The sequence below is a fragment of the Lucilia sericata genome, unplaced genomic scaffold (assembly GCF_015586225.1).
Source record: "Lucilia sericata isolate MDLA Ls3-8-SP2 unplaced genomic scaffold, ASM1558622v1 Contig000159F_arrow, whole genome shotgun sequence".
Lineage (NCBI taxonomy): Eukaryota > Metazoa > Arthropoda > Insecta > Diptera > Calliphoridae > Lucilia > Lucilia sericata.
Genome location: NW_023994189.1, coordinates 468,402 through 495,465, shown reverse-complemented (window position 1 = coordinate 495,465; position 27,064 = coordinate 468,402). Strand labels below are relative to the sequence as shown.

General features: G+C 27.8%; 1 protein-coding gene across 3 annotated transcripts; it reads left to right on the top strand.

Moving 5' to 3' along the window:
• The first annotated feature begins 8,051 nt into the window (after positions 1 to 8,051).
• Positions 8,052 to 26,180, top strand: LOC119601358 (serine proteinase stubble). 3 transcript variants are annotated; one of them, XM_037952270.1, is made up of 6 exons: positions 8,052 to 8,311; positions 17,289 to 17,471; positions 24,340 to 24,897; positions 25,157 to 25,334; positions 25,401 to 25,698; positions 25,765 to 26,180. In XM_037952270.1, exons 1-6 carry the CDS (start codon positions 8,110 to 8,112, stop codon positions 26,059 to 26,061), a joined length of 1,716 nt encoding a protein of 571 aa, XP_037808198.1. In that variant the 5' UTR covers positions 8,052 to 8,109; the 3' UTR covers positions 26,062 to 26,180. The 3 variants fall into 3 exon arrangements, with proteins under 3 accessions (XP_037808198.1, XP_037808200.1, XP_037808199.1); XM_037952272.1 differs by lacking the exon at positions 24,340 to 24,897; XM_037952271.1 differs by lacking the exons at positions 8,052 to 8,311; positions 24,340 to 24,897 and adding an exon at positions 16,985 to 17,207.
• The last annotated feature ends 884 nt before the right edge of the window (positions 26,181 to 27,064 follow it).

The window sequence follows — 27,064 nt, the reverse complement described above, 5'->3', positions numbered from 1 at the left end:
TAGGGTTAATGGTGACCCAATTGAAGTTCTCTGCTAATTATTAAATAAATAACCTTGAAAATTATTATTACACTAACTACGTTAAGCAAATATTGCTAACATTAAATAATTTAACTTTTTAACACTTTTGTAATTCAAACATTTGTAGCTCTTTTCCTCTTGCGCTGGCAATTATCTACAATTAGTTTCTTTCGTAAATATCATAACAAGCTGTTTAATCAAACATAATTGTCAAAGTGGAAGAAAAATAAAAGTGTTAACTGTTTTTTTTTTAAAAAAAAGGCCTACTACTAGTTTAAACTTAAAAGTTTAAAAAGTACGTGTCCAAAACAAACGAAGAAGTAAGGGAAAATAATTAATCAGAAAAAAAGCAAACAATAAACAAAACTTATGTCATTTGGCCTTAAAAGTCTGCCAATTTTAGAAGTTGAAATTAGGAAACTGGCACAATCACCTGGTCACCACTTAAAGTAATGTTTAAGTTTTGTTTGTTGTTACGTATTGTTTTTGTAGTTTCATTTTATCACTCAATCTTTTGCTTCTCTTTTTTTTCGTGTTATTTTAAATTTCTCTTATTAGCCGTTATGTGTTAAAGTGTAGTTAAGTTATAGTTTATTAACCCTTTTAGGGTCAAAAGGGGTCTTGAAGAATAATATAAAGGGTTAATTTAAGTTAACAGAAATTTTTACAGCTTCAGTAGACTTTCTCATTAATTAAATATTTAAAATTTTCTCAAAATTCTTAAAAAATGATGATTAGTTCTTTAGTTTAAGTAAATTCGCGATGAATTCAAATGAATTAATTCGAAGACTTTTTTATTATTTAAATATTTAAAGTGGTCTTAGGAATTTTACATTAATGTTCTATTAATATAATATGTTCGATAGATTCTCTAGTTTAAGATAACTATAAAACTCGACAAAATTATCTTTTCTTAGAAAATTCGCGATAAATTCTTTGTTTATAGAAAGCGAATTCTCTACTTTAAAAAAATCTTCGAAAACATCTTCATTTTTTAATAAATATATTTTTAGCAATTTTTCTATTCATACAAAGATAATTTTTTTTTTCAAAGAATATTCGCGATAAATTCTTTGTTTATAGAAAACAAGTGATAAATTCTCTACTTAAAGAAAATTTTCGATAAAATCTCTATTTTTAAAATATGTTTGTTAAATTCTTTATTTTTAGAAAATTTTCTATTCATATGAAAATCGCAATAAATTCTCTTTTCAAAGAAAATTCGCGATAAATTCTATTTTCAAAGAAAATTTGCAATTAAATATGTATTTAAAGAACATGTTTGATAAATTCTTTATGTTCGTACAAAATTTTTTCTTAAAAAAAATTCAAGATAAATTCTTTCTTTTAAAACTTGTCTACAAATTCTTTATGCGAAAATTCGCGATAAGTTCTCGTTAAAATGAAATTCTTTTTTTTAGAAAATTACCAATAAATTCTCTATTTACATACAAAGTTTGATAATTTCTATATTTATACAAAGTTCGCGATAAATTCTCTTTTCATTCTCGTTTAAAAAAAAAAATCATGACAAATTCTCTTTTTAGAGAAAATTCACTAGAAATTCTGATAAATGTTAATGGAAAGAAAATTCGTGAAAAAATCTCTATTTAGAGAAAATTCTCGAAAAATTTTATGTTCATGGAACATTCGCGATTTAATTTTTATGCAAAGAAAATGTTTTAATAAATTCTCTAGACAAAGATAATTCACGATAAATTCTCTAGTTTAAGAAAATTCTCGATAAATTATCTATTTATACAAAGTTCGCGATAAATTCTCTATTCATTGAAAATTCTTCATATATTCTAGGTTTATAAAAAATTCGATATAAATTGTCTACTTAAGGAAAATTATCTGGTTTTAGAAAATTATCGTGATATTCTTTGTTTAGAAAAAATTCGTGATAAAATATCTTTTTATAGAAAAATTCTATATTTCAAGAAAATTTCTCGAAAAATGTACAAATATAATTCGCGATAAATTCTCTAGTTTAAGAAAATTCTCAATAAATTATCTCTTTATACAAAGTTCGCGATAAATTCGTTCTCTATTCGTTGAAAATTCTTCATATATTCTAGGTTTATAAAAAATTCGAGATAAATTGTCTACTTAAGGAAAATTTATAAAAAAAAAAATCAATAAATATATAAAAATTTTTTGATAAATTTTCCAATTTTAGAAAATTCGCGATAAATTCTCTATTTATAAAAGAAATTCCCGATAAATTCTCTATTTTTAAAAAATTTCAATAAATTAAAAAAATTCTAAATTTTTTTCAAAAAAAAATTAACTATTTCAAATTCTGTAAAAATTTTCAGATTATAGAAAATTCGTGAATAATTCTCTATCTAAGGAAAATTTGGAAAAATTGATATTAATAGAAAAATTTCAATAAATTCCATATTCATAAAAACGATTATTTCTAAATTATTATAAATTTATAAAAAATTATCGATCAATTTTGTAATTCTAGGTAATTCGCGATCAATTCTTTATTTGTAAAATAAATTTCGGATAAATTCTCTATTTTTAGAAAAATTTAAATAAAACTAAAAAATTCTAGATTTTTTTCATAAAAAAATTAACTTTTTCAAATTCTGTAAAAATTTTCAGATTATAGAATATTCGCGAAAAATTTTCTATCTAAAGAAAATTTGTAAAAATTCACAAAAAAAAGATTCTTTCTAAATTATTATTTTCACGAAACATTCGCTCTAAAGTCTCCATTTAAAATTCATGACAAAATCCTTATTCAATGAAAATTCGCGATAAATTCTTTCTATTTATGGAACAAATCTCTAAAGAAAACTTTGAAATAAACCTTCTATGAAAATATTTAGAGGGTGCTCCAAAAGGGTTAAACTTGCCAGCCTAAATATACCTTTAAATACAATTGATTTAACATAAAAATTTCATTGTGTTTCTTTTTGCTTAAAACGTATACAGTTTAGCACTGTAACGCAATAATAAAATACCAAGTGAGTAGTTAAGTGACTAAGTAAGACGACAAACACACACACGTGAAATTATAATATTTACGAGTAATAAGAAAAATAATAAAAAAACTATAATTTATTTATGTTTATTTATTTAGTTTTTTTCTTTTTTTGTTTTTCTTTTGCACATAAACTCATATATTAACACAGTTACAATGCGTTGCCAGCCACAGCAACTTATTTAAAGTTATGCAATTTTACAAAATTTTAGTTAAAAATTTACCAGCTACAAGTACTTGTTGATTGAGCTGACTTACGGTGACTCTTTTTTTAAAAATTTCTAGTATAACTGTCAAAAATGACAAGTGATGGATGGAATTGACTGAGAAAACGTAATATGGGACATGACATAAAATGAAATTCTTGTTAATGAATGAAATGTATTTATTCACAAGATAAGAAACATAAATATTTCATAAGTGGATAATTAACTTGAAATTTTTCAAAAATGTCGTTTCAGAAATGCACTCTAATCATTAATGGTAATTTAAATTTAACCTTGACTTAATTATCAACGACACTTTTAAACTAGTTTGCGATGATTAACAGAAACACAAAATCATTATATATCAATTCTTTTACTTTTCCAACAAAAAATCCATATTAGTCATTGACATTTAAACATAAAAAAAAAAAATTGGGCACTACTTTTTACTTTGAAGATACCTTACGGCATTAATGATGAATACTATGCCCCTTTTATTTATTTGTATGTATTTATATCGTTAACATAAATATACAATGGTTGAGTATCTAATTATGCAATACTTCGTTGCTCGCTTTTGCCTTAGTTTTGTTGGTCATTTGTGGCTTTTAGCTTAAAAGAGTTTTTTTTTGTCACTTTAAAGATTATTCACACTTTGTTAAAACGGTGAATGAACACATTATGATGAGTGACAACTATTTGACAATTGCTGTTGTTGTTTACAGTTGATTATAGTGCAATCAAATCAAGTGGTCGATGGTGATCATCACAAGGCCAAATAACAAACGAGTTTCTAAGTGTAATTTGCTTGGATTTTTTTGAAGTTGTTGATATTAATATTGTCACTTGAAAATGCATAAGACGAGTTTTCTGTTAGGGCCAACGATTTTTGAACTAAGTATTCTCAATAATAACTAATTTTTGGAATTTTCATGGAACCTAAAAAGTGGCCAAACAGATACCTGATGCTATGTGGGTAATAGCACCAGGTATCTGTCCGTCTGTCCTTCCATATTAACCTTGTAATCAAATTTCAAGAAAATTTTATGAAATTTTGCATTGAATTTAGACCCAATAACGAATCGTATTGAAAATGGTTAAAATCGGTTCATTATTTCACCTTGCCCAACACAAACGTTCCCCCCAAATAGGGCTTTTGAGCCTATAATTCTGTTAAATGTTCTAGTATCTCTACATCAGCAAGACTTTGTTTTATACAAGTCTAAATGATGCTGCCGGCTTTTCGTAATGATTAGGAATCTTTTGAGCCTAGGCCTTCAAAAAAAAAAACTTGATGATCAATATATACTGCAATTTTACTTCCAAATAACTTCCAAAAAAGGAGCATAAAAATAACTTTTTGAGAATGGCTTCAGAATCGTCGTGAATTCAGTCGTGAATTCTGAATGAAAAAAAAAAGGATATCCTTCCTATGGTAAGCCTGTATGAAATCATTACTTCCATGGAGTAAATTACACTTCTTTTTCGCTTATTTGGAAGTTGGGATAACATCACACTGGTGCAGGGTATCATACAGTCGACGGACTATACATTCCCACTTGATTTAACTTACTTCCATTTTTTAATAATTGAAGTGTTCTAGTAGTGCTCCAGTACGAACGAACGAACGAACGAACGAAACGAACGAACGAACGACAACGAACGAACGAACGAACGAACGAACGAACGAACGAACGAAAACGAACGAACGAACGAACGAACGAACGAACGAACGAACGAAACGAACGAACGAAACGAACGAACGAACGAACGAACGAACGAACGAACGAAACGAACGAACGAACGAACGAACGAACGAACGAACGAACGAAACGAACGAACGAACGAACGAACGAACGAACGAACGAACGAACGAACGAACGAACGAACGAACGAACGAACGAACGAACGAACGAAACGAACGAACGAACGAACGAACGAACGAACGAACGAACGAACGAACGAACGAACGAACGAACGAACGAACGAACGAACGAACGAACGAAACGAACGAACGAAAACGAACGAACGAACGAACGAACTAACGAACGAACGAACGAACGAACGAACGAAGAACGAACGAACGAACGAACGAACGAACGAACGAACGAACGAACGAACTAACTAACTAACTAACTAACTAACTAACTAACTAACTAACTAACTAACTAACTAACTAACTAACTAACGAACTAACTAACTAACTAACTAACTAACTAACTAACTAACTAACTAACTAACTAACTAACTAACTAACTAACTAACTAACTAACTAACTAACTAACTAACTAACTAACTAACTAACTAACTAACTAACTAACTAACTAACTAACTAACTAACTAACTAACTAACTAACTAACTAACTAACTAACTAACTAACTAACTAACTAACTACTAACATTGCAGAGGGTCTAAACTGCTAAAATTTACTTTCTCAATTGCATTTGAAGTCATTATTTAATGATGACATCGGATGCAAGTTCTTACTACGCTCGCTTACAAACAGGGAGTAATTTAAGTAATTTTGTTTTTGAGAAATATATTTTCAACCAGAATACGTTTATTGTATCTATTATTAGTTCTCGCAAAAAATTGTCTAAATTAAAAAGTAAGTACTTACATAATACATTATTTGTAAGTCATTACTAGACTCCATCTAAGTAATACAGAGGGTGTTTAGTACTAATTAAAAAGTAAGTTGTTGATTAAGTACAAGTCTTTACCATGTTTCTGCTGGGTAACAAACTAACTGCTACAGGGTCGCTAGGGAGTGATCTAAAAGGTCCTTTTAGTTGTTGTTTTATTTGCTTCATAGGCAAGGCGATCAATGCAGTGCCTTTAGAGTAAAGAGTAATGGAGCTGTAAGCGACCAATCCTTTATACTACTATTTAGCAATTCAGGTTCTCGGTATCAACCACCTTGAAAGTGAAGAATAGGGGATACGGGGAAAGAAAAGATTTACAATTTGAAAATAGGATTTGCGGTATCTATTGGCATGACAAAAACCGCAGCCAGCACTAAAGCCACCCCTTTGCCACAAGATTGTTAACCAGAAAGTTTTTTCATATTGTTTCCCTCTTCTGATGTTCTTCAACTTTTATTAAAAAAAATTGATTACATTAAATAAAAATGAAATTAAAAATTATTATAAACTTTTTATTAAATGACACCAAAAGAGGGTGTTAATAATTTTTTCAAATAAATTATTATTTTTTTAATACATTTGTCAATACAATTAACTGTAAATAAACAAACAAAATCTTGTTAATTTTGTCTACAATTTAACGACCTTCATTTAATTATGGAATTCCCCCAATACATATGTGCATCACAACACAAAGATCTATTACCGCCAATGACAATATAACTAAAATAGGAAGTAACCATAAAAGAGAGTTAGTTGTCTTAACGAATTTATTAATAAAAAATTAATTACAAAATTTTTGTAAACAATATAGAGAAGTCAAAAACACAATACTCTCATTACAGTTTACCAATAGAGAAATATAGCATGAATGGTTGTTAACATAAACTGGCAGTTATCTGAACAAAGTAAATTTGAGTTTTAGTTAAAGATTGATATAGTTTTTAAATAGAAATAGTTTTTACTAAGAGCAGTAAAAGCCGGTCTAATGTTAAACATGAGTTAAACGAGGGTGATTGGAAAATATTGGTTAAATAAAGATAAAAAGAGTTGAAACATTTCCTTACAAGACAACAAAGTTAAATTTAAAAACTTTGCCAAACTTGTTTAAACCACCCTCGCATTTGTACAAAATTTTAATGAGAGCCACAATATACACAACTTATTACGACAATGACGAACAACGAACGCTTTAAACTTCAATGCAACCAGCAGTAAATTTACTCAATTTTTATTTAACGATTGAGTTTGTGTATCTGTTTTTTTTTTTTTTTTTTTGTTAATTTTTTTTTATTATTATTATTCACTTTCGATTTCATTTGACTTGATCTGCTGTTGTTTATACACAAACATAAAAACACACAACAGACAGACAGACAGACGTTCGTACTGACATACGCGTATGAATATTACCGCATATATGCATACAATCACATAAACACACATGTAGTAATACTATTCATAAGATTGGTAATATATTAAGCCAAGCTTTAAACCAAAACAACCAAATTTTATACGAATTATACGTATAGAGAAGAGACAGACAGACAGATGGATAGACGGACGGACAGACGTTTTGTATGAAATTTATGTCGAAGCTCTGTAAAGAGTCCATGATTTTGAATGGCTGTTATAGTGTTATTAGGTATTTTGACGCAAAAACACATACGGATCAATTAAACGGAGTAGTGCACCAGCAAAACGATCACAACTAAATGTGACAAAAATAAAATTTTACGAAAATTTACGACGATATATTAACAAAAAAACATTATTGTTGTTGTGCTCAAGCTTTTAACGAAAACGCGAATATTGTTAATGTTGTTGCTGTTGGTGCATAATAATAGTTTTGTTTATAGAAAATAAATTTATTAAAAATTTTAATAAAAATTGTCCACATTTTGTGTATTCAAAGTGTTTAGTGGTTTAATAAAATATAAATTTTTTAAATAAAACAAAAAAAAAATACAAAAAATTTTTATAAAAAAAAGAAATAAATAAAATACTAAGCAGAAAAATACCGGTCAAAAAACAACAAATTAGTTTGAAATTAATCAATAGTTTAAAAAAAATCCCAAAATTTCAATAAAAAAAATCAAACGCATAACATATTAACAAAGTTTTAAATATAAATAAAATATGTTTCAATTGTTATTAAAACAAAAATAATAATATATTTTTAAATTCCCAAAATAAAAGTGTTTTAAGTGTTTTTTTGTAATAAAAATTTTTACCATTATGCTTAGAACTTATTGTGCAGTACTATCACAGAATAGAAATTTCTTTACATTATGGTTGTTGTCTTTGCTAACGTTGACACTAGCAGTTAATGCTTCTGTTAATTATAATAATGTGTATAATGAGGCCATTGATCCGAAATTAAAAGAGGCCATACAAAAGGATTTACCCAAAGAAGCGAAATTTTTCGATGAATTAGATTGTAAGTAGAAATGGTGTTATATATAAATATAAATATATAAATGAATATCAAAATAAATTTTTAAGTGAATTTAAGTGTAAAGATTTATTTTTAAGATATCAATCAATATTTATAGGTGATGACATGTTGTCATCTATTAACTGACTTTTGTTTGAATATGAGATAGTTAAGTCGAACATAACTCTAATCTGGAAGAAAAGTTTATTTGTTATAATGATAATATTTTGATGCAAAATATTATTTATGTTACTTCAATATTTAATCATTGATATAATACATAGTTGATTTTCTATAATGTTAACGAACTCACTATAAAGTTAGTTAATGTGTCAAAAAGCTTTATATATAAGAAACATTTATTTCAAAATTTTCTTTTTAGAGAAAGAGCTTTCTTTTGAAAACTACTCTACCATTATAGGAGAAAAGTATTTAAATATAAATATGTATGACAGAAATCGGACATTGTTTAATCCGATTTGTGATAAAAAGCTTTGATGCAAAATATTATTTATGTTATTTCAATATGTAATCATTGATATAATACATAATTGATTTCCTATAATGTTAACGACCTCACTATAAAGTTAGTTAAAGAGCTTTATATAAGAAAAAATTTAATTCAAAATTTTCTTTTTAGAGAAAGAGATTTCTTTAGAAAACTACTCTTTAGAAAACTACTCTACCATAGAAGAAAAGTCTTTTAAATCGTTTAATACGATTTGTGAGAAAAAGCTTTTTTATAATTAAGAAAATTTATTCTACAACAAACCCATTTTTTCTCTCCTTTTTTAAAGAAAGTTTCTGTACAATTCTAAATTTCTCCTTTTGCAAAAAAAAAAAAAAACTCTTTTGTGGAAAAAGCTTTTTTGTAAGCTTTGAGAGGAAGAATTTTTTGAAAACAATTTACTTAGCTTTATCTAAACTTCTTCATTGAAATTCTAATTTTCAACCAACTTTTTAACCAGTTTAATGGCAAAAAGTTTATATTGTCATGTAAAAAGCTCTTTTGAAGAAACAACTTTTTTGAAGCCTTAGAGAAGAAGAGCTTTTTCGAGTCAATACCATATAAAAAATTCCCATATAAAAAACAATGAAATTAAAGTTTTCACCCAACTTTTTAACATGTTTTATAAAAAAAGCTTTGAAAAAAGCTTCTTTAAAGTCAATTTACTATTAAAATTCCGTATTCAAAAATAAAAACTAAACATAAATTTTATAAAAAACTCCACAGTTTACTTCGAGGACTTCGGATTACGAGATTATATTTCATATTAATAATATAATATATTCAATAAATTTTAAATTCTTTTAGATTTTTCAATTGATTCCTTAATTTTTAATTATATTAAAAAAGGTTAATAGAAGACAAAAAGCTTTTAAATTTGTCGATCCTTCCCTTAATTTTTAATTATATTAAACAGGTTTCATCGAAGACAAAAAGCTTTTGCGAGGATAATCTATAGTTTTGTAAACTTTCCTTAAAAAGGAACTTCATTGTTAAAAAATTGATTTTACGAAAAAGCTTTATTTTGGAGCTTTACTCATTAGTGAAAAGGGACTATTTTTATGTTTTACTGTTTTTAAGCTGATTTTTAGTATAAAACTCTTACTCACAAAACGTTTTTTTTAACAAAAACTTTTATTTGCAACGAAAATTGTAAAAAAATTCTTGTTTTAAGAAAAAAATCATATTGTGTAAATTAATATGCATTAATCGAAAAAGCTTTTTATAAAACATCTTAGAACACGACAAAAGCTTTGGATCTTTATTCACTCACTCTTATTTTAAGAAAAAAGCTTTTGTAAATAAAAACTTTTATTTGCAAGGAAAATCGTATGTCCATCAATTGAAAAAGCTTTTTATAAAATATATTAAATAGAACCTGAAAAAAGCTTTATTTTGCAGCTTGTTTTATTCATTAGTAAAGAGGAGCTTTTTTGGCTATTTTTTAAGCTGCTTTTGTAAAGGAAACTTTTCTTAGTATAAGACTCTTATTTAAAAAAAGCTTTTTTGTGTAAAAACTTTTATTTGTAATAAAAACTGTGGAAGAGATCTTTTTATTAAAAATCTCTTATTTTTGTAAATAAATGTTCATCAATCGAAAAATCCTTTTATAAAACATGAAAAAAGCTTTATTTTGAATCTTTATTCTTTATTATGAAAAAAGCTTTTATAATGAAAACTTTTATTTGCAGGGAAAATCATAAAAAGATGTATTTTAAGAAAAAAGAAAACTTATTGTGTAAATAAAAGTGCATCAAGCGAAAAATTATAAAACATATTAGAACCTGAAAAAAGCTTTATTTAGCAACTTGCTTTATTCATTAGTTAATAGGAGCTTTTTTGTTGTTTTTGATTATTTTTTAAGCTTCTTTTGTGTAAAAAGCTTTCCTTAGTATAAAATTCTAATTAAAAGCTTTTTAGAACATGAAAAAAGCTTTAATTTGGACCTTTATTTTGGGTCTTATTTTAAGAAAAAAGTTTTTTTTAATAAAATCTTTTATTTGCCGGAAAAATCATAAAAAAGATTTGTTTTAAGAAAACTTATTGTGTAGATAAAAGTCCATCAATCGTAATAGCTTTTTTACAAAACATATTAGAACCTGAAAAAAGCTTCAGCTTGCTTTATTCATTAGCTAATAGGAGCTATTTTGTTATTTTTGATTATTTGCTTTGATTGATTATATGCTTTTGTATTAAAAGCTTTTCTTAGTATAAAGCTCTTATTTAAAAAAAGCTTTTTTGTGTAAAAACTTTTAGTAGTAATAAAAACCGTTGAAAAGATCTGTTATATTGAAAAATCTCTCCGTTTGGAAATAAACTTTCGGTAATCGAAAAAGCTGTTTATACAACTTTATTAGAACTTATAATGAGAAAAACCTAATATTGAGAAATATTTATGGGTCTCTCATAAATATTTACTGAAATTCTAAGTAGATTTTGCTATGTCGGTCTGTCTGTGTAAAACCCGCTCATGTTAAAACGCAGCAATATAAATTATTAAAATTCAATCAAAATACTCATTATTGTCCTAAGTAGCCATATCAGTCCTCACCTTAAAAAGTGTCAAAGTCAAAATTTTAAAACAATTATGTATTACGATCTAGTGAATAAATACAATAAATTTTTGAAAAATATTAGTTTATTACAAAAATTCCAATAAATTGCTGGGAATTTATGCATTTCAAAACATATTTTAACAAAAAAAAAAAAAAAACATTACATTTCCTTTATCAATTATAGCATTTCTACCAAAGTCAATTTCTTTGACAACAACACTAACCATTTTATTACATGTTTCCATAAACATTACATTAATATGTTTAAAGCCTCAGCTTATGACACCTCCAACCACTAGCAACCTCAACTCCATACAACCATTATGGTTATCATCATCACCATGATGGTTGTGTTAAACAATTAAGATTTGTTGTTAAATGTGTTTCTTTTTTTTTGGGAAGACGGAAGAAAAACCACCATTCCAAGTGAAAGTATTTTTATAGTTATTCATTACTCATATTAAAGTGATTCTGTTGTTATTTGTGATTATATATTTTTTTTACAAAAAAAATAAGAAATCCAAAAAATATGTTTAATGTTTTTTTTATTTACATTTTATTTGGCGGATATTTATAATGTTCTTCGTCTTGTCTACCAACATTTAAGCAAATATACAACTTTTCTCCCAAAGCAAACAACAATTAAGTAATGTTGTTTGCGGCTAGATAATGTTGATTAAAATCATTTAATTGATTAAAAAGTAACAAAAGAAAAAAGCTTATATTTCTTTTTAAACAATTAAGCTGATTAAATTATTATACATTTGTTATAAAAATTTCAAGATTTTTAAGAGTTTAGGCAATTTGAAGTATGGGTCTTAAGTCTTTTGTTTTATTTTCCTTTTGGTTTGCAATATTTTTAAAAAATTTAGTTTGAAAGGAAATGTTTTATACAAATTTATACATTTTTAATAAAATTAAAAGTTTTATCCGTTTTTAGGCAAAATTAAGTATGTCTCTTAAGTCTTTTGTTTTCTTCTTTTTTATCTTTTGCCAAATTTCAAGAAATTTTGTTCAAAAGCAAATGTTTTATACAAATTTATAAAGTTTAAATAAAATTTAAAGATTTTTATCAGTTTTATAGTTTTTTTTTAGAAAAAATTAAGTATGTGTCTTAAGTCTTTTGTTTTCTTTTCCCATTGGTTTGCAAATTTTTAGAAATTTTCTTTTAAAGGAAATGTGTTACACAAATTTGTATACTTTAAATACAATTTAGAGAGTTTGGCAGTTTTATAGTTTTCTAGGCAAGTATGTGTCTTAAGTCTTTTGTTTTCCTCTTTTTTTTCTTTTGCCAAATTTAAAGAAATTTTGTTCAAAAGCAAATGTTTTATACAAATTTATAAACTTTAATTAAAATTTAGATATTTTTATCAGTTTTATAGTTTTTTTAGAAAAAATTAAGTATGTGTCTTAAGTCTTTTGTTTTCTATTCCCATCACTTTGCAAATTTTTAGAAATTTTCTTTAAAAAGAAACGTTTTACGCAAATTTGTAAACTTTAAATAAAATTTCGAAAGTTTTGCGAGTTTTATAGTTTTCTAGTCAAGTATGTGTCCTAAGTCTTTTGTTTTCTTTTTATTTTAAAGGAAATGTTTCAAACACATTTAAGCTTTCTATAAATTACAACTTATGTTAAAAATGCATCACTATTTCAAATATCTTTTAAAGATTTTTCACATAAAACTTCCGAAATTCCCCTAAAAAACTAGCCAACAAGGCCCCTAAGGTTGTCCACTCCAAATCTTTAATAAATAATTGATTTCAATACCATAAAAACACAAAAAAAACAACAAAAAAATCATTAAAATGTAATTTCCCCCCAAAGGCATGTTTGAGAAAAACTAAAACCAGATCGCGTAGTTTTATCTCTGTTTATTGCTGTTGTTGCTATGTTTCTTTGGTAGACAACAAGTTCAATGGCATGAAAATTTAGAGCTTAATAAAGTAAATATCAACACAACATATTAATTGTTAGGTGTCCATAAAAATCCAGGAAAACAGCTTTTCCAGCAACAGCCATACAGCCACCACACAACAGCTATAAATCACCAACACTTGGAAAAATTCAAATACAAAATCGACGAAAAAAACACTCAGCAACTTGTTGAAATATCAAAAAACAACAACATATAGTAGACCAATAAAAGAAATAAAAACACTAAATACTAAATAAAATGAAATAATAAAAAAATCAAATTACACAGATGTAAAAACATTTAAAACAATTGAGAATAATAGAGTAGAGTTTGCACTATGGTTAAGAGAGAAAATTTTGAAAAAAAAAAGTAAAAAAGCTGATATTAAAAGAAAAAACTTAAATTTTGCTACAAACACTTTTTGAGAGCAACACCAAAAAAAACAGTTTATTTAATTGTTTAAAATTGCACTATGGGCTTGTAAGCTAAGGAATGTTCTATAAATTTTGCAGTTGAATTATTTAATAAAACTACTCAAATTTAACGTTTGATTAAATGTGTTTATTTTGTAACAATAACAAAATACTTAAAGCTTTCTCGATTCTAGTATGTGTGTTCACACAAACAACATTCAAAGTTTGTGAATATATTTTGAGAATGTGTTCGCAAACTTAAAGTAACGTTTTCTGGTTGGTGCTGATAACCTTGACATTTAGTTATAATGTTCGATAAATTTTTATACATATTTTGCTAAGAAAAGCTTTTTTGAAGAATTTGAAGATAATTGTAAAAAGCTAAAAAAGCTTTCTTGAAATTAAAAACAATTTTCTAAGAAACACAGGTTTTTTAAACCTTTTCAGCAAAAAAGAAATTGCAAACGGAAAGCTTTCTTTAAAATTGAGCTTTTAAAAAAAGAAACTTTTTTGGAAAATAATGTTATTTTCGCTAAAATATATTTTATTTAAGATAATTACATAAAAAACTCTTAAAAGAAAAGATGAAGCTTTTTTTTGAAGAAAAGCTTTTGTTAGCTAAAGAAAGCTTTTATGAAAAAACGCTTTTTAAGAAACATGAAGCTTTTTTAAGGAAAACCTTTTTTCAAATAAGTTTTCAATCAGAAAGCTTTCGTAAAATGAATTTTTTTTAGAAAGCTTTTTCTATAAAAAGATGTTTTTAAAAACTTTTGTAAACATAAAAGCCTGTTTTGCTACAAAACTTGTTTTGGTAAAATTAATTTTGTCAATAAAACTTTTAGCTGTTTGATATTAAAAATTTGCGACATTTTTACACTTTTTTACTGAAAGCTTTTTAATTATTTTCGCTTAAAATTTTATGTCGTTAAAATTTTTTAAAATACCATTTACAAATAGATGAAGCTTTTGCGAAGAAAGTCATTGTTATCGGGAAACTACTTATCTCTAGGATATTTCTTTCTTTTGTATATAAGCTTTTTCCGGAAAATAACCTTTTGAAACAGCTTTTTTATATAAAAATTTCCTTAAAGAATTTGTTAAAAAGTGGTCTCTTTGTAAATAGATTTATGCAAAAAAAGAGCCTCTTTGACGAAAGTATAAAAAACTGTTTTTTTTTTAACGGAAGCTTTTTAGACAGAAATTTAAAAAAGAGCTTTTTGCACAAAAGTTTAAATGGAGTTTTTGGACGAAAGTATAAAAGATAACCTTTTTATGAAAGTTTTAACAAAAGCTCTTTTGACGATAGTTTATAAAAAAGCTTTTTCGATGATAATTAAAAAAACATTTTTTTAATTTTCCTTGGCGAAAGTTAAAAAAGTTTTTATGGACAAAAGTTTATAGCAAGCTATTTTTAACAATAATTAAAAAAGAGCTTTTTTGTCGAAAATTAAAAAAGAGCTTTTTTGACGAAAATTAATAAAATCGTTTTTTGAAAAAAGTTTTAGCATTTTACAAATATTAAAAAAGATTCAACTTTTTTAGGAAAGAAAAAAGGGCTTATTTAGCGAAAGTTTTTCAAGCTTTTAAGCTTTTTTGTCAAAAGTTTTAAAAGGCGTTTTTTGACCAAAGTATTTCAAATAGAGCTTTTTAGCAAAAATTTAAAAAATAGTTTTATGACAAAAGTTTAAAAATTTCTTTTTTCGGTGAAAGCTTTTTGGAGAGTGTTTGAAAAAGAGCTTTTTGACAAACAGAGCTTTTCGGCAAAAATTTAAAAAAAAAAAATTTTTGACTAAAGTTTACAAATTGTTTTTTCGGTGAAAGCTTAAAAAAAGCTTTTTTGACAAAACTTTAATCAAAAGCTTTTTAGCGACAGTTTAAAAAAATAGATTTTTTTAAAGAATGTTTAAAAAAGAGCTTTTTGACTAAATATTAAAAATGAATAAAAATGTTTGGAAAAATATATGTAAATTTCTTAAAAAAGCTTTTTTGTAAACAAACGTTCTTAATAAAATATAATACTCTAATAAAGCATCTTCTTGATGATGAAATGTTTGAAAAAATTATTATTGATGAAAAATACTTTTACAAAGTTAAGTGTTCACAATTTTATCTAACAGCCGACTAATCATATAAACAAATCCTTTTTATATGTATAACCCATAGTGCAATCAATATTGAAAACAATTTATATATTTGCGCATGCGCAACTGATGTTTACACTTGTCTTTTCAAATGGTTAGTGTGTGGATAGATGGATGGATGGATGGTTTGGCTGTTTTGAGAAGACAAAAGGCAACAACAACAACAAAGCCAACGATTAAGTTAATTAAATTTAAGTTTTATTTTTTTTTAATCAAAAGAAAATAATAAAACAAGAAGTAATAAGAGAAGAAAAACAACAACGAAAAATTATTTTAAAACAAAAAAAAAAACAAACTTTAGTTTTAGTAAAATAAAATGAAAGGTTGAGTAAATTTTGTTGTTGTTTTTGTACTTTATATGGTTTAAAAAGTGAAAAGCAAGTATGAATGAATGAAAGATACCAAAAGACCAAAGCTGCTGCTGCTACTTGCTGATATTAATGCTGCCATGGAAGTATGCTCTAGTACTTCACTTTAGTTTCTTTCTCATTATTATCATCATCATCATATCATTACTGTTATTCCATGGTATATTTCTTTTATTTTTTATATATTTTTTTAAAATTTTTCTCAAACAACTCCTCAATTTAACCAAAAGACTTGCCAGCTAAAGCGTTACTGTCTGATTATGCGTTTAGTTCTGATTTGGATTTTACAACGTGCGGTTCGTGGAAAAACTTAACTTCTGCTTTTCAAGCGTGTTTATTAAAAGAAAAATCGCATTTTTACATTTGAAAAACAAAAGCTTTCTTTTATAATAATTTCATTTTCATTATTATTTTTTGGGGCTTTTAACTGAAATATAGAGAAAAAACGCAGAAATTATAAAATAATTTTCCTTTTGCTTGCAAACAACCGTGAAAATTAGTGTCAAAACTAAAATTATTAAAAAAATACATAGAAAGAAATTATAATTAAAAGAAAATCATGAAAACAGTTTAAACAATTATAAAGAAAATTTTAAATTAATTAAATAAATAACAAAAATTATTATTTTTAAAAAAATATTTAAAAAATTATAAATAAAATGTTTAACATTTAATTTAAAAAAATTACAAATTTATAGTTAAAAAATTTTAGAAATTTTAGTGAAAAATTTTTTATAATAAAAAAAATTTTAAAAATTTAATTTTAACAAAAAGAAATGACTACCATAAGAAAACAACAACATTGGTACAAAAAAGATAATTGGCTAAGATGGACATTTGAAATATTGTGTCTTTTAGTGCATTCCAGTCATTCCTCACAGATCTTAGCCTATCCCACTGCCCAACAGGAGCATGATCTTATAATATTAGATGCTCTATCACGCCGAAGTGGAACGGGTTATTATGGCGAAAATTCTGTTATGGAAATGCTAGCAAGAAGTACTTAGTTTTTATATAAATTAATTAACAATTTAAAGAAAAAATTGCAATTGTTTAATAAACTTTTTTCCCCATTTCTAGTGATTCCTCAAACCTGCCGTTATCGTGGTCAAAAATTCGAATGTGGCCTTTCAATATCCTGTGTCTTGGGTGGTGGCAAGCCAGTGGATTTATGTTCGGGTGGCATGATTTGGTCTTGTTGCGTTGACAAAGAATCCAATGATGAAGAGGCAAATGCTAATGCTGCCCCAGTTAATAATACCAGTGAGTAACGTTTAACATAGTAACCGATTTTCTAGGAAAATAATTTGAAAATTATCCATTACAATTACTTTGTTTTATGCGTCAATTTTTTTATATATATTTTTTGATTACTTTGAAACGCTTGGCTTCAACAATTGTTATGCAATTTTTTTCATACTACCAATGCAAACAATTTGCAACAATATTTATTATACGAAAAAATAAAATAAATTGAAAAATAACAGTTTTGTAGAGCATTTCGTAAAATTTAGCTAAATTCTATAAGCATTAGGCAAAATAAAAAAAAAACTATGTACTTGCTTATGAACAACAAATAAAATAAAATCACCCAGCAAAAACTCGATAATAACTTATACTTACACAATAACTTCACTACCGTCTGCATTACTTTGAAGTAATCTTATAAAGACTTACATATAAACTAATAAGTAAGTACTTTATTTTGAGTTTTGCCATTTTATTTGATAGCTTGCTAGCTACTTTTTTAACTCCCTATTTGTTAGTACTTATTTAAGTAGTTATTTGTAAGCAAGCCTCTTAAGTTCACACCTCCCTTGTCATCACAGTGTTAAAATGTTAATGAATAATTCGTGAAAACTGAATTTTAAAGCTTTTTAACTTATAACTGTTCAATGCAAGTTTTTGCTGGGTACTTTAATGTTTAGAAGACGTACAACAAATAAATAAATTAAATTGTAAATAAATTGCCGCTTTTACCAAATGTTGAACGTTTGTAAAAGGCAGAGGTTCTCAACTAAACTACCTAATCATGTTTTGAGTTACCAAAACCGCTAGAAACCGCTAGAACTGTAGACTAGACTATAGTTTTGAGTTACCAAAACCGCTAGAAACCGCTAGAACTATAGACTAGACTATAGACTAGACTATAGACTAGACTATAGACTAGACTATAGACTAGACTATAGACTAGACTATAGACTAGACTATAGACTAGACTATAGACTAGACTATAGACTAGACTATAGACTAGACTATAGACTAGACTATAGACTAGACTATAGACTAGACTATAGACTAGACTATAGACCTTGTAAACCTTGTGCGCACGCTACACTTCGTGATTTTTAATATAATTTCCCTTTTTGTCCAAAGACGAACGTTATTTCAAATGCTTAAAATAGCTCCGTTAGTTTCTTTCTTGTTTAATATTTAAAAAGATGTCCATCCATATCGACTGTTTCGTCCATCGCATGCAACATACATAGTCGTGAACTAATAATAGTTAGGAAGCGCATATGTCTCTCCTAATCAAAGCCACAAATTTCTCTCCTATTCGAGAAATGTCGAATACAATTCTTTTTATTAAAAATTGAAAATATATGTATTTCAAAATTTTAAACATTTATTTAAACTACATGAACTTTTAACTCCAAATCCAAATCAAAAATTTATATTAATCCAAAAACTATTTCAAACAAAACCCTTCAGACATATTGCGTTTTGCTCTAATAACCTTTTTGCATGTCTGGATGAGTGAATAAATTAAAAATTTTCATAAACTTTTGATTTAACATTTAACCATAAATATGAGAAAAAAAACCGAAAACGCATCAGACAAAAACTTACACACCAAAAATGTAAATCATTTCACTTTCTTTCATAAAATCTAAAGAAACATCAGTCAAGTCTGGATAAAGCTTCATTAAAGTTTTAATAGTTAAAAAATGCAAACATAAAAATTAAAAAATATTATTAAAGAAAATTAAAGTTAAAGGCACATTGTTTAAATATTTAAGGAAATAAGTGTATTTCAAACTTAATATTTTAAACTTCTAAAGCAAAGTAAATTTATAAAAGAAAATGTTAATTTATTCAATTAACTATTTAATAGAACGAAATTGCAAGTACTTTATTTAATTAAATCAATTAATATTTTAATTTCCTTAAAAAATTGTTTGAATATGACATCAATCCACTTTTAATATAATTTATTGTGATTTTTGTATCAAAGAAATTTTTAATTGAAGCAATTAAATATTTTGGTCAAATCAAACGCACAAGTTTACTTGGGAAATGTTCGTGCAAAATAATATGTCCAGAAATCTTGGCTTCCTCCACGTATTTCTATAGATCTGTGTTCTTATGTGTGACATAAGTGTTTTGCAAAGTCTGTTTTATATAGTCTGGTCCGCAGTCTTGATTTTAGTCTGCACTATATTATTGACTATAGTGTAGTCTATAGTTTTAATTATGGTTCGGTCTAATGTCTTGACTATAGTCAGATCTATAGTCTTGTCTACAGCCTTGTTTACAAATTTGTCTATAGGGCAGTCTGATATGTCTTAGTCTTGACTATGATCTGGTTCATATCTATAGTGTAATCTAAAGTCGGGACTATAGTCTTGGATTCATTATCCTCGGTAGTCTTAACTATAATCTTGTCCAAAGTCTTTGTTATAAACTGGTATATAGTCTTAATTATGGTTCGGTCTAATGTCTTGACTATAGTCTTGTCTACAGTCTTGTTAACAAATTGTCTATAGGACAGTCTGATATGTTTTAGTCTTGACTATGATCTGGTTTATATCTATAGTGTAATCTAAAGTCTGGATTATATATAGTCTTGGCTTCAGTCTGCTCGGTATTCTTAACTATAATCTGGTATAAGCTCTTCGTTATAAACTGGTATATAGTCTTAATTATGGTTCGGTCTAATGTCTTGACTATAGTCTTGTTTACAAATATGTCTATAGGACAGTCTGAAATGTTTTAGTCTTGACTATGATCTGGTTTATATCTATAGTGTAATCTAAAGTCTGAATTATATATAGACTTGGCTTCATTCTGCTCGGTATTCTTAACTATAATCTGGTCTAAAGTTTTCTTCATAAACTGGTATATAGTCTTGATTATGATTCGGTCTAATTTCTTGACTATAGTCTTGTCTACAGTCTTGTTTACAAATTGTCTATAGAACAGTCTGAAATGTTTTAGTCTTGACTATGATCTGGTTATAATCCATAAGTCTGGATTATATATAGTCTTGGTTTCAGTCTGCTCGGTATTCTTAACTATAAACTGGTCTAAAGTCTTCGTTATAAACTGGTATATAGTGTTAATTATGGTTCGGTCTAATGTCTTGACTATAGTCTTGTTTATAAATATGTCTATAGGACAGTCTGAAATTGTTTAGTCTTGACTAAGATCTGGTTCATATCTAAAGTCTGGATTATATATAGTATTCGGTATTCTTAACTATAATCTGGTCTAAAGTTTTCCTTATAAACTCGTATATAGTCTTGATTGTGATCTGATTAGTAGTCTTGTTCTATGTCTGGTTCATACCCTTTCTTTAATGCTATTCTGGTCTTAATTCAAACTAGTTGAGACAATGATATACAAAAGTAGTTATCTCCAATGGAGTTATTGTTTTTCATTAATGGGTAAATTTTAACCACGGTTTTTCACTGGCGTAGAATGTATTATAAATATATTTCTCCAAAAATGGAGATAGCTAACTTTGTTTCTAAACCATTGTATGTTTAAAGTAAATTAATATATTAGGATTTTGAATTTTGAATTAATTTTTTAACAAACTCTAAGTGATTTTATTTATATTTAAAATTTTTCGGAATAATTTTGTTTTTTAAATTAAAATCTCCCCCAGACAAGCTGGATTTAAAAAATTTTCCATAATTATTGTTTAGTTCGCTGGATAAACGCGTTTATTACTCGTAATGTTGAAAAATAAAAAGTGAAACTTTTTTTTTCATCTTTTATTTTCCACTAAGGTCGGTCGGTTGGTTGGTGGATTTGATGATTTAAGACTTGATGTATGTAGTTGTGTTTTTTTTTTTCTTCTTTCTTTTGCAGTATTGTAAGATTTATGTGTATTTTCTTTTGCTGGTTTGTTGTTGTTTTTTGTATAATAATGATTACTTTTTTTAATTTTTTGTAACTGAAAATGAATTCGCATTTTTTTACTTTATTTTCTTTTTTTATTGTTTCTTTAAAGGGGATTTTCTCACTTTTGGTAACAAAACTAAAACAAGTAAATAAATAAAATAAAACATATTTAAATAGGAACTAAAGTTAGTGGAGGGTAACGTTTTTTAACGTTACAAAGCAAAAGCTTTTCACAGATCAAATATGTACAATGTTTTTTGTTTTAAAGGCAGTAGCATTATCACTGCCAGTGCTGTAATTAACAGTTATTTAAGTTTTGAGGAATTGTTATAACATCTAAAAGTCTGTCCATACGACCATTGTCGCTTAAGTGTTAATTAAAGGTCTGACATTCCATTCATTCCTTTTGCTCTATAAAACTTGCTTTCATTTAGTTTTACTTTCATCATTGACATCGTCATCAGTTCATGTCTGTGATTATTGTATAATAATTTGTGTATCATTTATTTTTTCTTTTGTTTTTGTTTTAGTTATGTGTGAATTAAGGTTATCTCATCATTTAGTTGTAAATTTTATTATTTTCTTGTTATTAAATAAATAAAACTGTGGCCGGTAGTTGATTTTTTTTTTATTTCATTTTAATTGTGTGTAAATTAAATAATTCCATAAGTTGGTCACTACTTGTTTTATATATTATATGATGAAGATCAGATTATATAATACCAATTATATGATTGTTATAAAATAATTAAATATTTGTATCTAAATTTGATTAACGTAAATTGTTAAGAAAGTTTATAGGAGGATGAGATGGTTACTTAACTGTAGTCTAGTCAGGCTTTTTTATATTTAACCTAATTTGATTTTTTTTAAAACGTCATTAATAATTTGAAAATATTTCAAAATTTAATAGTGAATGGTATGTATGTGTTTACTTCCAAAAATGTTTGACTCATTATTTTTAATACGAAGCATTTGTGAAAAATGGAGAATATTTTTTTAAACTTAAAAGCCCTCAGAACAAAAGGATTTTAGGGGTTATGTAAGCCTTTAGTCTGGACTATAGTGTTTACTATAGACTACTATAGTCTTGACTATATCCTGTTCTAAAGTTTTGACTACAATCTGGTTTATAGTCTTGATTATGGTCTTGTCTATATTCACATCTATAGTCCGGTCTATAGTCCCGACTAGTATAGTTTATATTCTTACATATGATCCGATGCTTGCTTTGACTTCTCAGTGTTGTCTTTACTATAGTACTAGTTTCAGTCTGATATATAGTGCGGTCTATAGCCTTGTTTATAGTTTGGTCTACAATATATTCTACAGTTTTGGCTTTAGTCTTGAGTATATTCTGGTCAACACTCTAATCTATAGTCTAGTCTGGAATCTAGTCTAGTCTGTAGAGTGTATTCTGATCTAGCCTGTAGTTTGAACTATAGTCTAGTCTATATTCTTGAAGATATTCAGGTTTATAGTCTGGACTATAGCCTAGTCTATAGTACTGGCTATAGTCTGATCTTTAGTCTTGACTATACTCTGGTCTGTAGCCTTGACTATAGTGATTACAATGGTCTAATCTCGTCTACAATCTAATCTATAGTCTGAACAATTATCTAGTCTGGAATCTAGTCTAGCCTGTAGAGTGGACTCTGATCTAGCCTGTAGTTTGAACTATAGTCTATAGTTTGGACTATAGTCTGGTCTATAGTCCTGATGATATTCAGGTCTATAGTCTGCACTATAGCCTAGTCTATAGTATTGGCTATAGTCTGGTCTTTAGTCTTGACTATACTCTGGTTTGTAGTCTTGACTACACTCTAATCTATAGTCTGAACAATAGTCTAGTCTGGAATCTAGTCTAGCCTGTAGAGTGGACTCTGATCTACCCTGTCTATAATTTGGACTATAGTCTGGTCTATAGACTGGACTATAGTCTAGTCTATAATCTTGACGATATTCAGGTCTATAGTCTGGACTATAGCCTAGTCTATAGTATTGACTATAGTCTGGCCTACAGTCTGGACAATAGTCTGGTCTGTAGCCTTGACTATAGTCAGAACAATAGTCCAGTCTATAGTCTGGACTCTAGTATAGCCTGTATTTTGAACGATAGTCTAGTCTATAGTTTGGACTATAGTCTTATCTATAGTCTGTCAAATAGTCTAGTTTATAGTCCTGACGAGGTCTGCAGTCTGGATTATAGTCAGTATCTAGACTTGACTATAATCTGATCTTTTGTCTTGACTATACTTTGGTGTATAGCTTGACTATAGTCTGATCTATAGTCTTAACAATTAACTGGTCTATAGTCTGGGAAAAAGTCTGGTCTATAGTTTGGACTACAGTTTAGCCTATAGTCTGGTCTATAGTCTGTACTCTTACATATTCTAAAGTTTGCACTATAGTCTAGTCTATAATTTGGACTACAGTCTCGTCTATAGTTTAGTCTGTAGTCTGGACTATAGTTTAGTCTATGGTCTGAACTATAATTTATTATATTTTCTTCAAAATAGTCTTGACTATTGTCTGATCTATATTATATTCTACAGTCTTGACTACAGTATAGTCTACAATCTTCACTATATTTTGCTCTTTAGTCAAGACAATAGTCTGGTCTATATCCTTGACTATCTTCTGGTATATATTAATGTCAGGGCTATATTCTGGTCTATAGTCTTATGATGACTATATTGTGGTCCATAGCCTTGGTTATAATCTGGCCTATAGCTTTGACCACAGTCTGCTATATAGTATTGACTATAATTTAAAGTCTTTACTATATTCTATTCAATAGTCTTGGTTATATTCTCGTCTGTAATCTATGGTATATGCTCTCTAAATTAATTAGAGTCTTGGATAGAGTCTTGACTATGACCAGGTTCTTAGTCTTGGCTTTAGTATGACCAGATATGTATATATTTTAAATCAAGAAAAAAAAAACAAACAAAATTGTAAAAAAAAACAACATGCACCTTAAAAATTTTACTTTCTTTAGGTGACATCATTCACTTATATGACATTTACCCAGATCTGGCCAATCATAATAAACATCACAGCAGTGCCAACTATATACAACCCCTAAATCGACCACTACATAGCAACACATTGGGATCTCATGCCACCTCAACCAGTCATTATCCCGGCCATTTAACTAATCATCAATATCAAATATCATCATCTGCCTCAGCACACTATACCACAAATCGTCCCCACTCTCAGGCACCACTGATCAATTATAAACCTCATACCACTAGACCGGGTAGTGGTAATGGTTTCTCGAATGGACCCGGTCCTTGGGATCATGAAACTAATCATTTAGGTGGAACAGCAACACACACAGGCATAACAAATCATTTGGATAATTTCTTTGATGTACCACCCGAACCGCAGGTACAGAGACCGGTAGGTCTGGATGGCAGTGCTCATAGTTTAGCGGTCAATGATGCTGCCTATGCGGTGGGCAATGTTTTGGATTTGAATAATGGTGAAATTGATGGTGATTATGGAACAGGCACTACCAAGTATCCGGATAGTACATATCGTCCAGTACCGGGTATTAAACATAAACTAACTACGTTTCTTTCTTTAGTTGTTGACTACTTTTCCTTTCTTCTCGTATGACTATGTTAATGTATACTTAGAATCTCTTAGTAGTTCTTCTATTCTTGGTTTTTTTGGCAAACACTATTTCCAAAGCACTTTCTAGCTTAACTGGCTTTGCACGGCATTTACACTGTTTCTTTAGAATCTTTTCTTGTGTTTTCAAATTTTTAAAATTATTTTTATTAATTTTTTCCTTAAATTTGTTTTAGGTTGTGGTGAAATTTTTACACGATCCAATCGCATTGTGGGTGGCCATTCGACTGGTTTTGGTTCCCATCCTTGGCAGGTGGCCTTAATTAAAAGTGGTTTTCTATCACGCAAATTGAGTTGTGGTGGTGCTCTCATCTCCAACAGATGGGTGGTAACAGCTGCTCATTGTGTGGCCACGTAAGTAACTGATTTATCATTCAAAGGACTTTAATATACAACTTTCATACAATTTTTATTATCAAGCACTCCTAATTCTAATATGAAAATACGTCTGGGTGAATGGGATGTCAGAGGCCAAGAGGAACGTTTAAATCATGAGGAATTTGGCATAGAACGTAAAGAAGTTCATCCGCATTATAATCCGGCCGATTTTAAAAATGATTTGGCTTTAATACGTTTAGATCGTAATGTGGTCTATAAGCAGCATATAATACCGGTATGTTTGCCTCCAGCAGCCACAAAATTAGTGGGTAAAATGGCCACGGTGGCGGGCTGGGGTAGAACGAGACATGGACAAAGCACAGTACCCTCTGTTTTACAGGTTAGTTGGAATAAATCAGTGGAAATTAAACATTATATATAAATTATCTTTTTGTATCATTTAAAGGAAGTCGACGTTGAAGTCTTATCCAACGATCGCTGTCAACGCTGGTTCCGTGCTGCTGGCAGACGAGAAACCATACACGATGTTTTCCTTTGCGCCGGCTACAAAGAAGGTGGTCGTGATTCTTGTCAAGGTGATTCTGGTGGCCCCCTAACACTTTCTCTAGATGGTCGTAAAACTCTTATTGGTCTAGTTTCCTGGGGCATTGGTTGTGGTCGTGAACATTTACCGGGTGTCTATACGAACATACAAAAATTCGTTCCTTGGATTAATAAAGTAATTTACAATGAAAGCACGTAGTAGTATTTGGCATCAAACCATTTAGGGTGTTACCAGTTGACTTTTGCCGTTTATATTCCAACTGAAGTGATTAATTTCATCAACAACTCGGGGTTGTTAGTACTTAAGTCACAAATACCATTTAGAGTAAAAATTAACATTTTTTTTTAATTTTCTTGAGATTTGAGTCCTTAATTTAAAAAAGTATTTATTTGTGTTTTGTAGTTTCTTTTTTCTTTTATAATTTATTATTGTAAATTTGTTTTAAACCTGTCCTTCTTTTTGTACTGAATTGTATTATTTGTAGGATTTTAATTGTAAGATTTTAGCTTAACAAATTATTTATTTTTTGTCATTTATTCTAATAATTTTATATATTTTATAAAAAATCAGTAATTTAAAAAGAAATTATTGAATTTTATTATTTTACTGGAAACCCTTTAATAGTCTTGTTTATAGGGCAAACTATAAACATACCATATAGTATAGTATAAACTATAGCCAAGACCATAGTCTTAACTACTGTAAAGATCACAAGCAAGACTATAGTCTAAATTACTCAATACAATAGTCTAAACTATAGTCACTACCACAGTTTGTAGTCATGATTGTAGTCTAAACTATAGCCAACAGAATTTGTTATAGCTTAAACTGTAGTTAAGACTATAAGCTAAGAAAAATTGCAGGATATAACCAAGACTATAGGTAAGATTTGGTTAGAAAGAACATAGACTTGTCTCCTTTACATGGAAAATGTTAATGGAAAAAGCCTTATACATATAGTGCTCTATGAGGGTTCGATAATCGAAATTCTCCATGGAAGCTAGAGACTCTAGTCTAGAGTTTTGATTAGGTAGATGGTAGTATATTTCAGTTTCTGGGTTTTCAATGTAGTCTAAACTATATTCAAGTCTATAGTCTAAACTGTAGTTACCACTATATAGTCTACTGTACAATCTAAACTAAATATATTCAAGATCACATTCTAAATTTAGATATTAAAATTTCTTGCTTTAAACTTCTA

What these genes read in the sequence shown, in the direction of transcription:
- LOC119601358 (XM_037952270.1), top strand. Translation starts at nt 8,110, where the DNA reads ATGCTTAGAACTTATTGTGCAGTACTATCACAGAATAGAAATTTCTTT. An exon ending in ATTTTTCGATGAATTAGATT is followed by an intron (nt 8,312 to 17,288) that starts GTAAGTAGAAAT and finishes CCCCATTTCTAG; the next exon opens with TGATTCCTCAAACCTGCCGT. An exon ending in TACATATCGTCCAGTACCGG is followed by an intron (nt 24,898 to 25,156) that starts GTATTAAACATA and finishes AATTTGTTTTAG; the next exon opens with GTTGTGGTGAAATTTTTACA.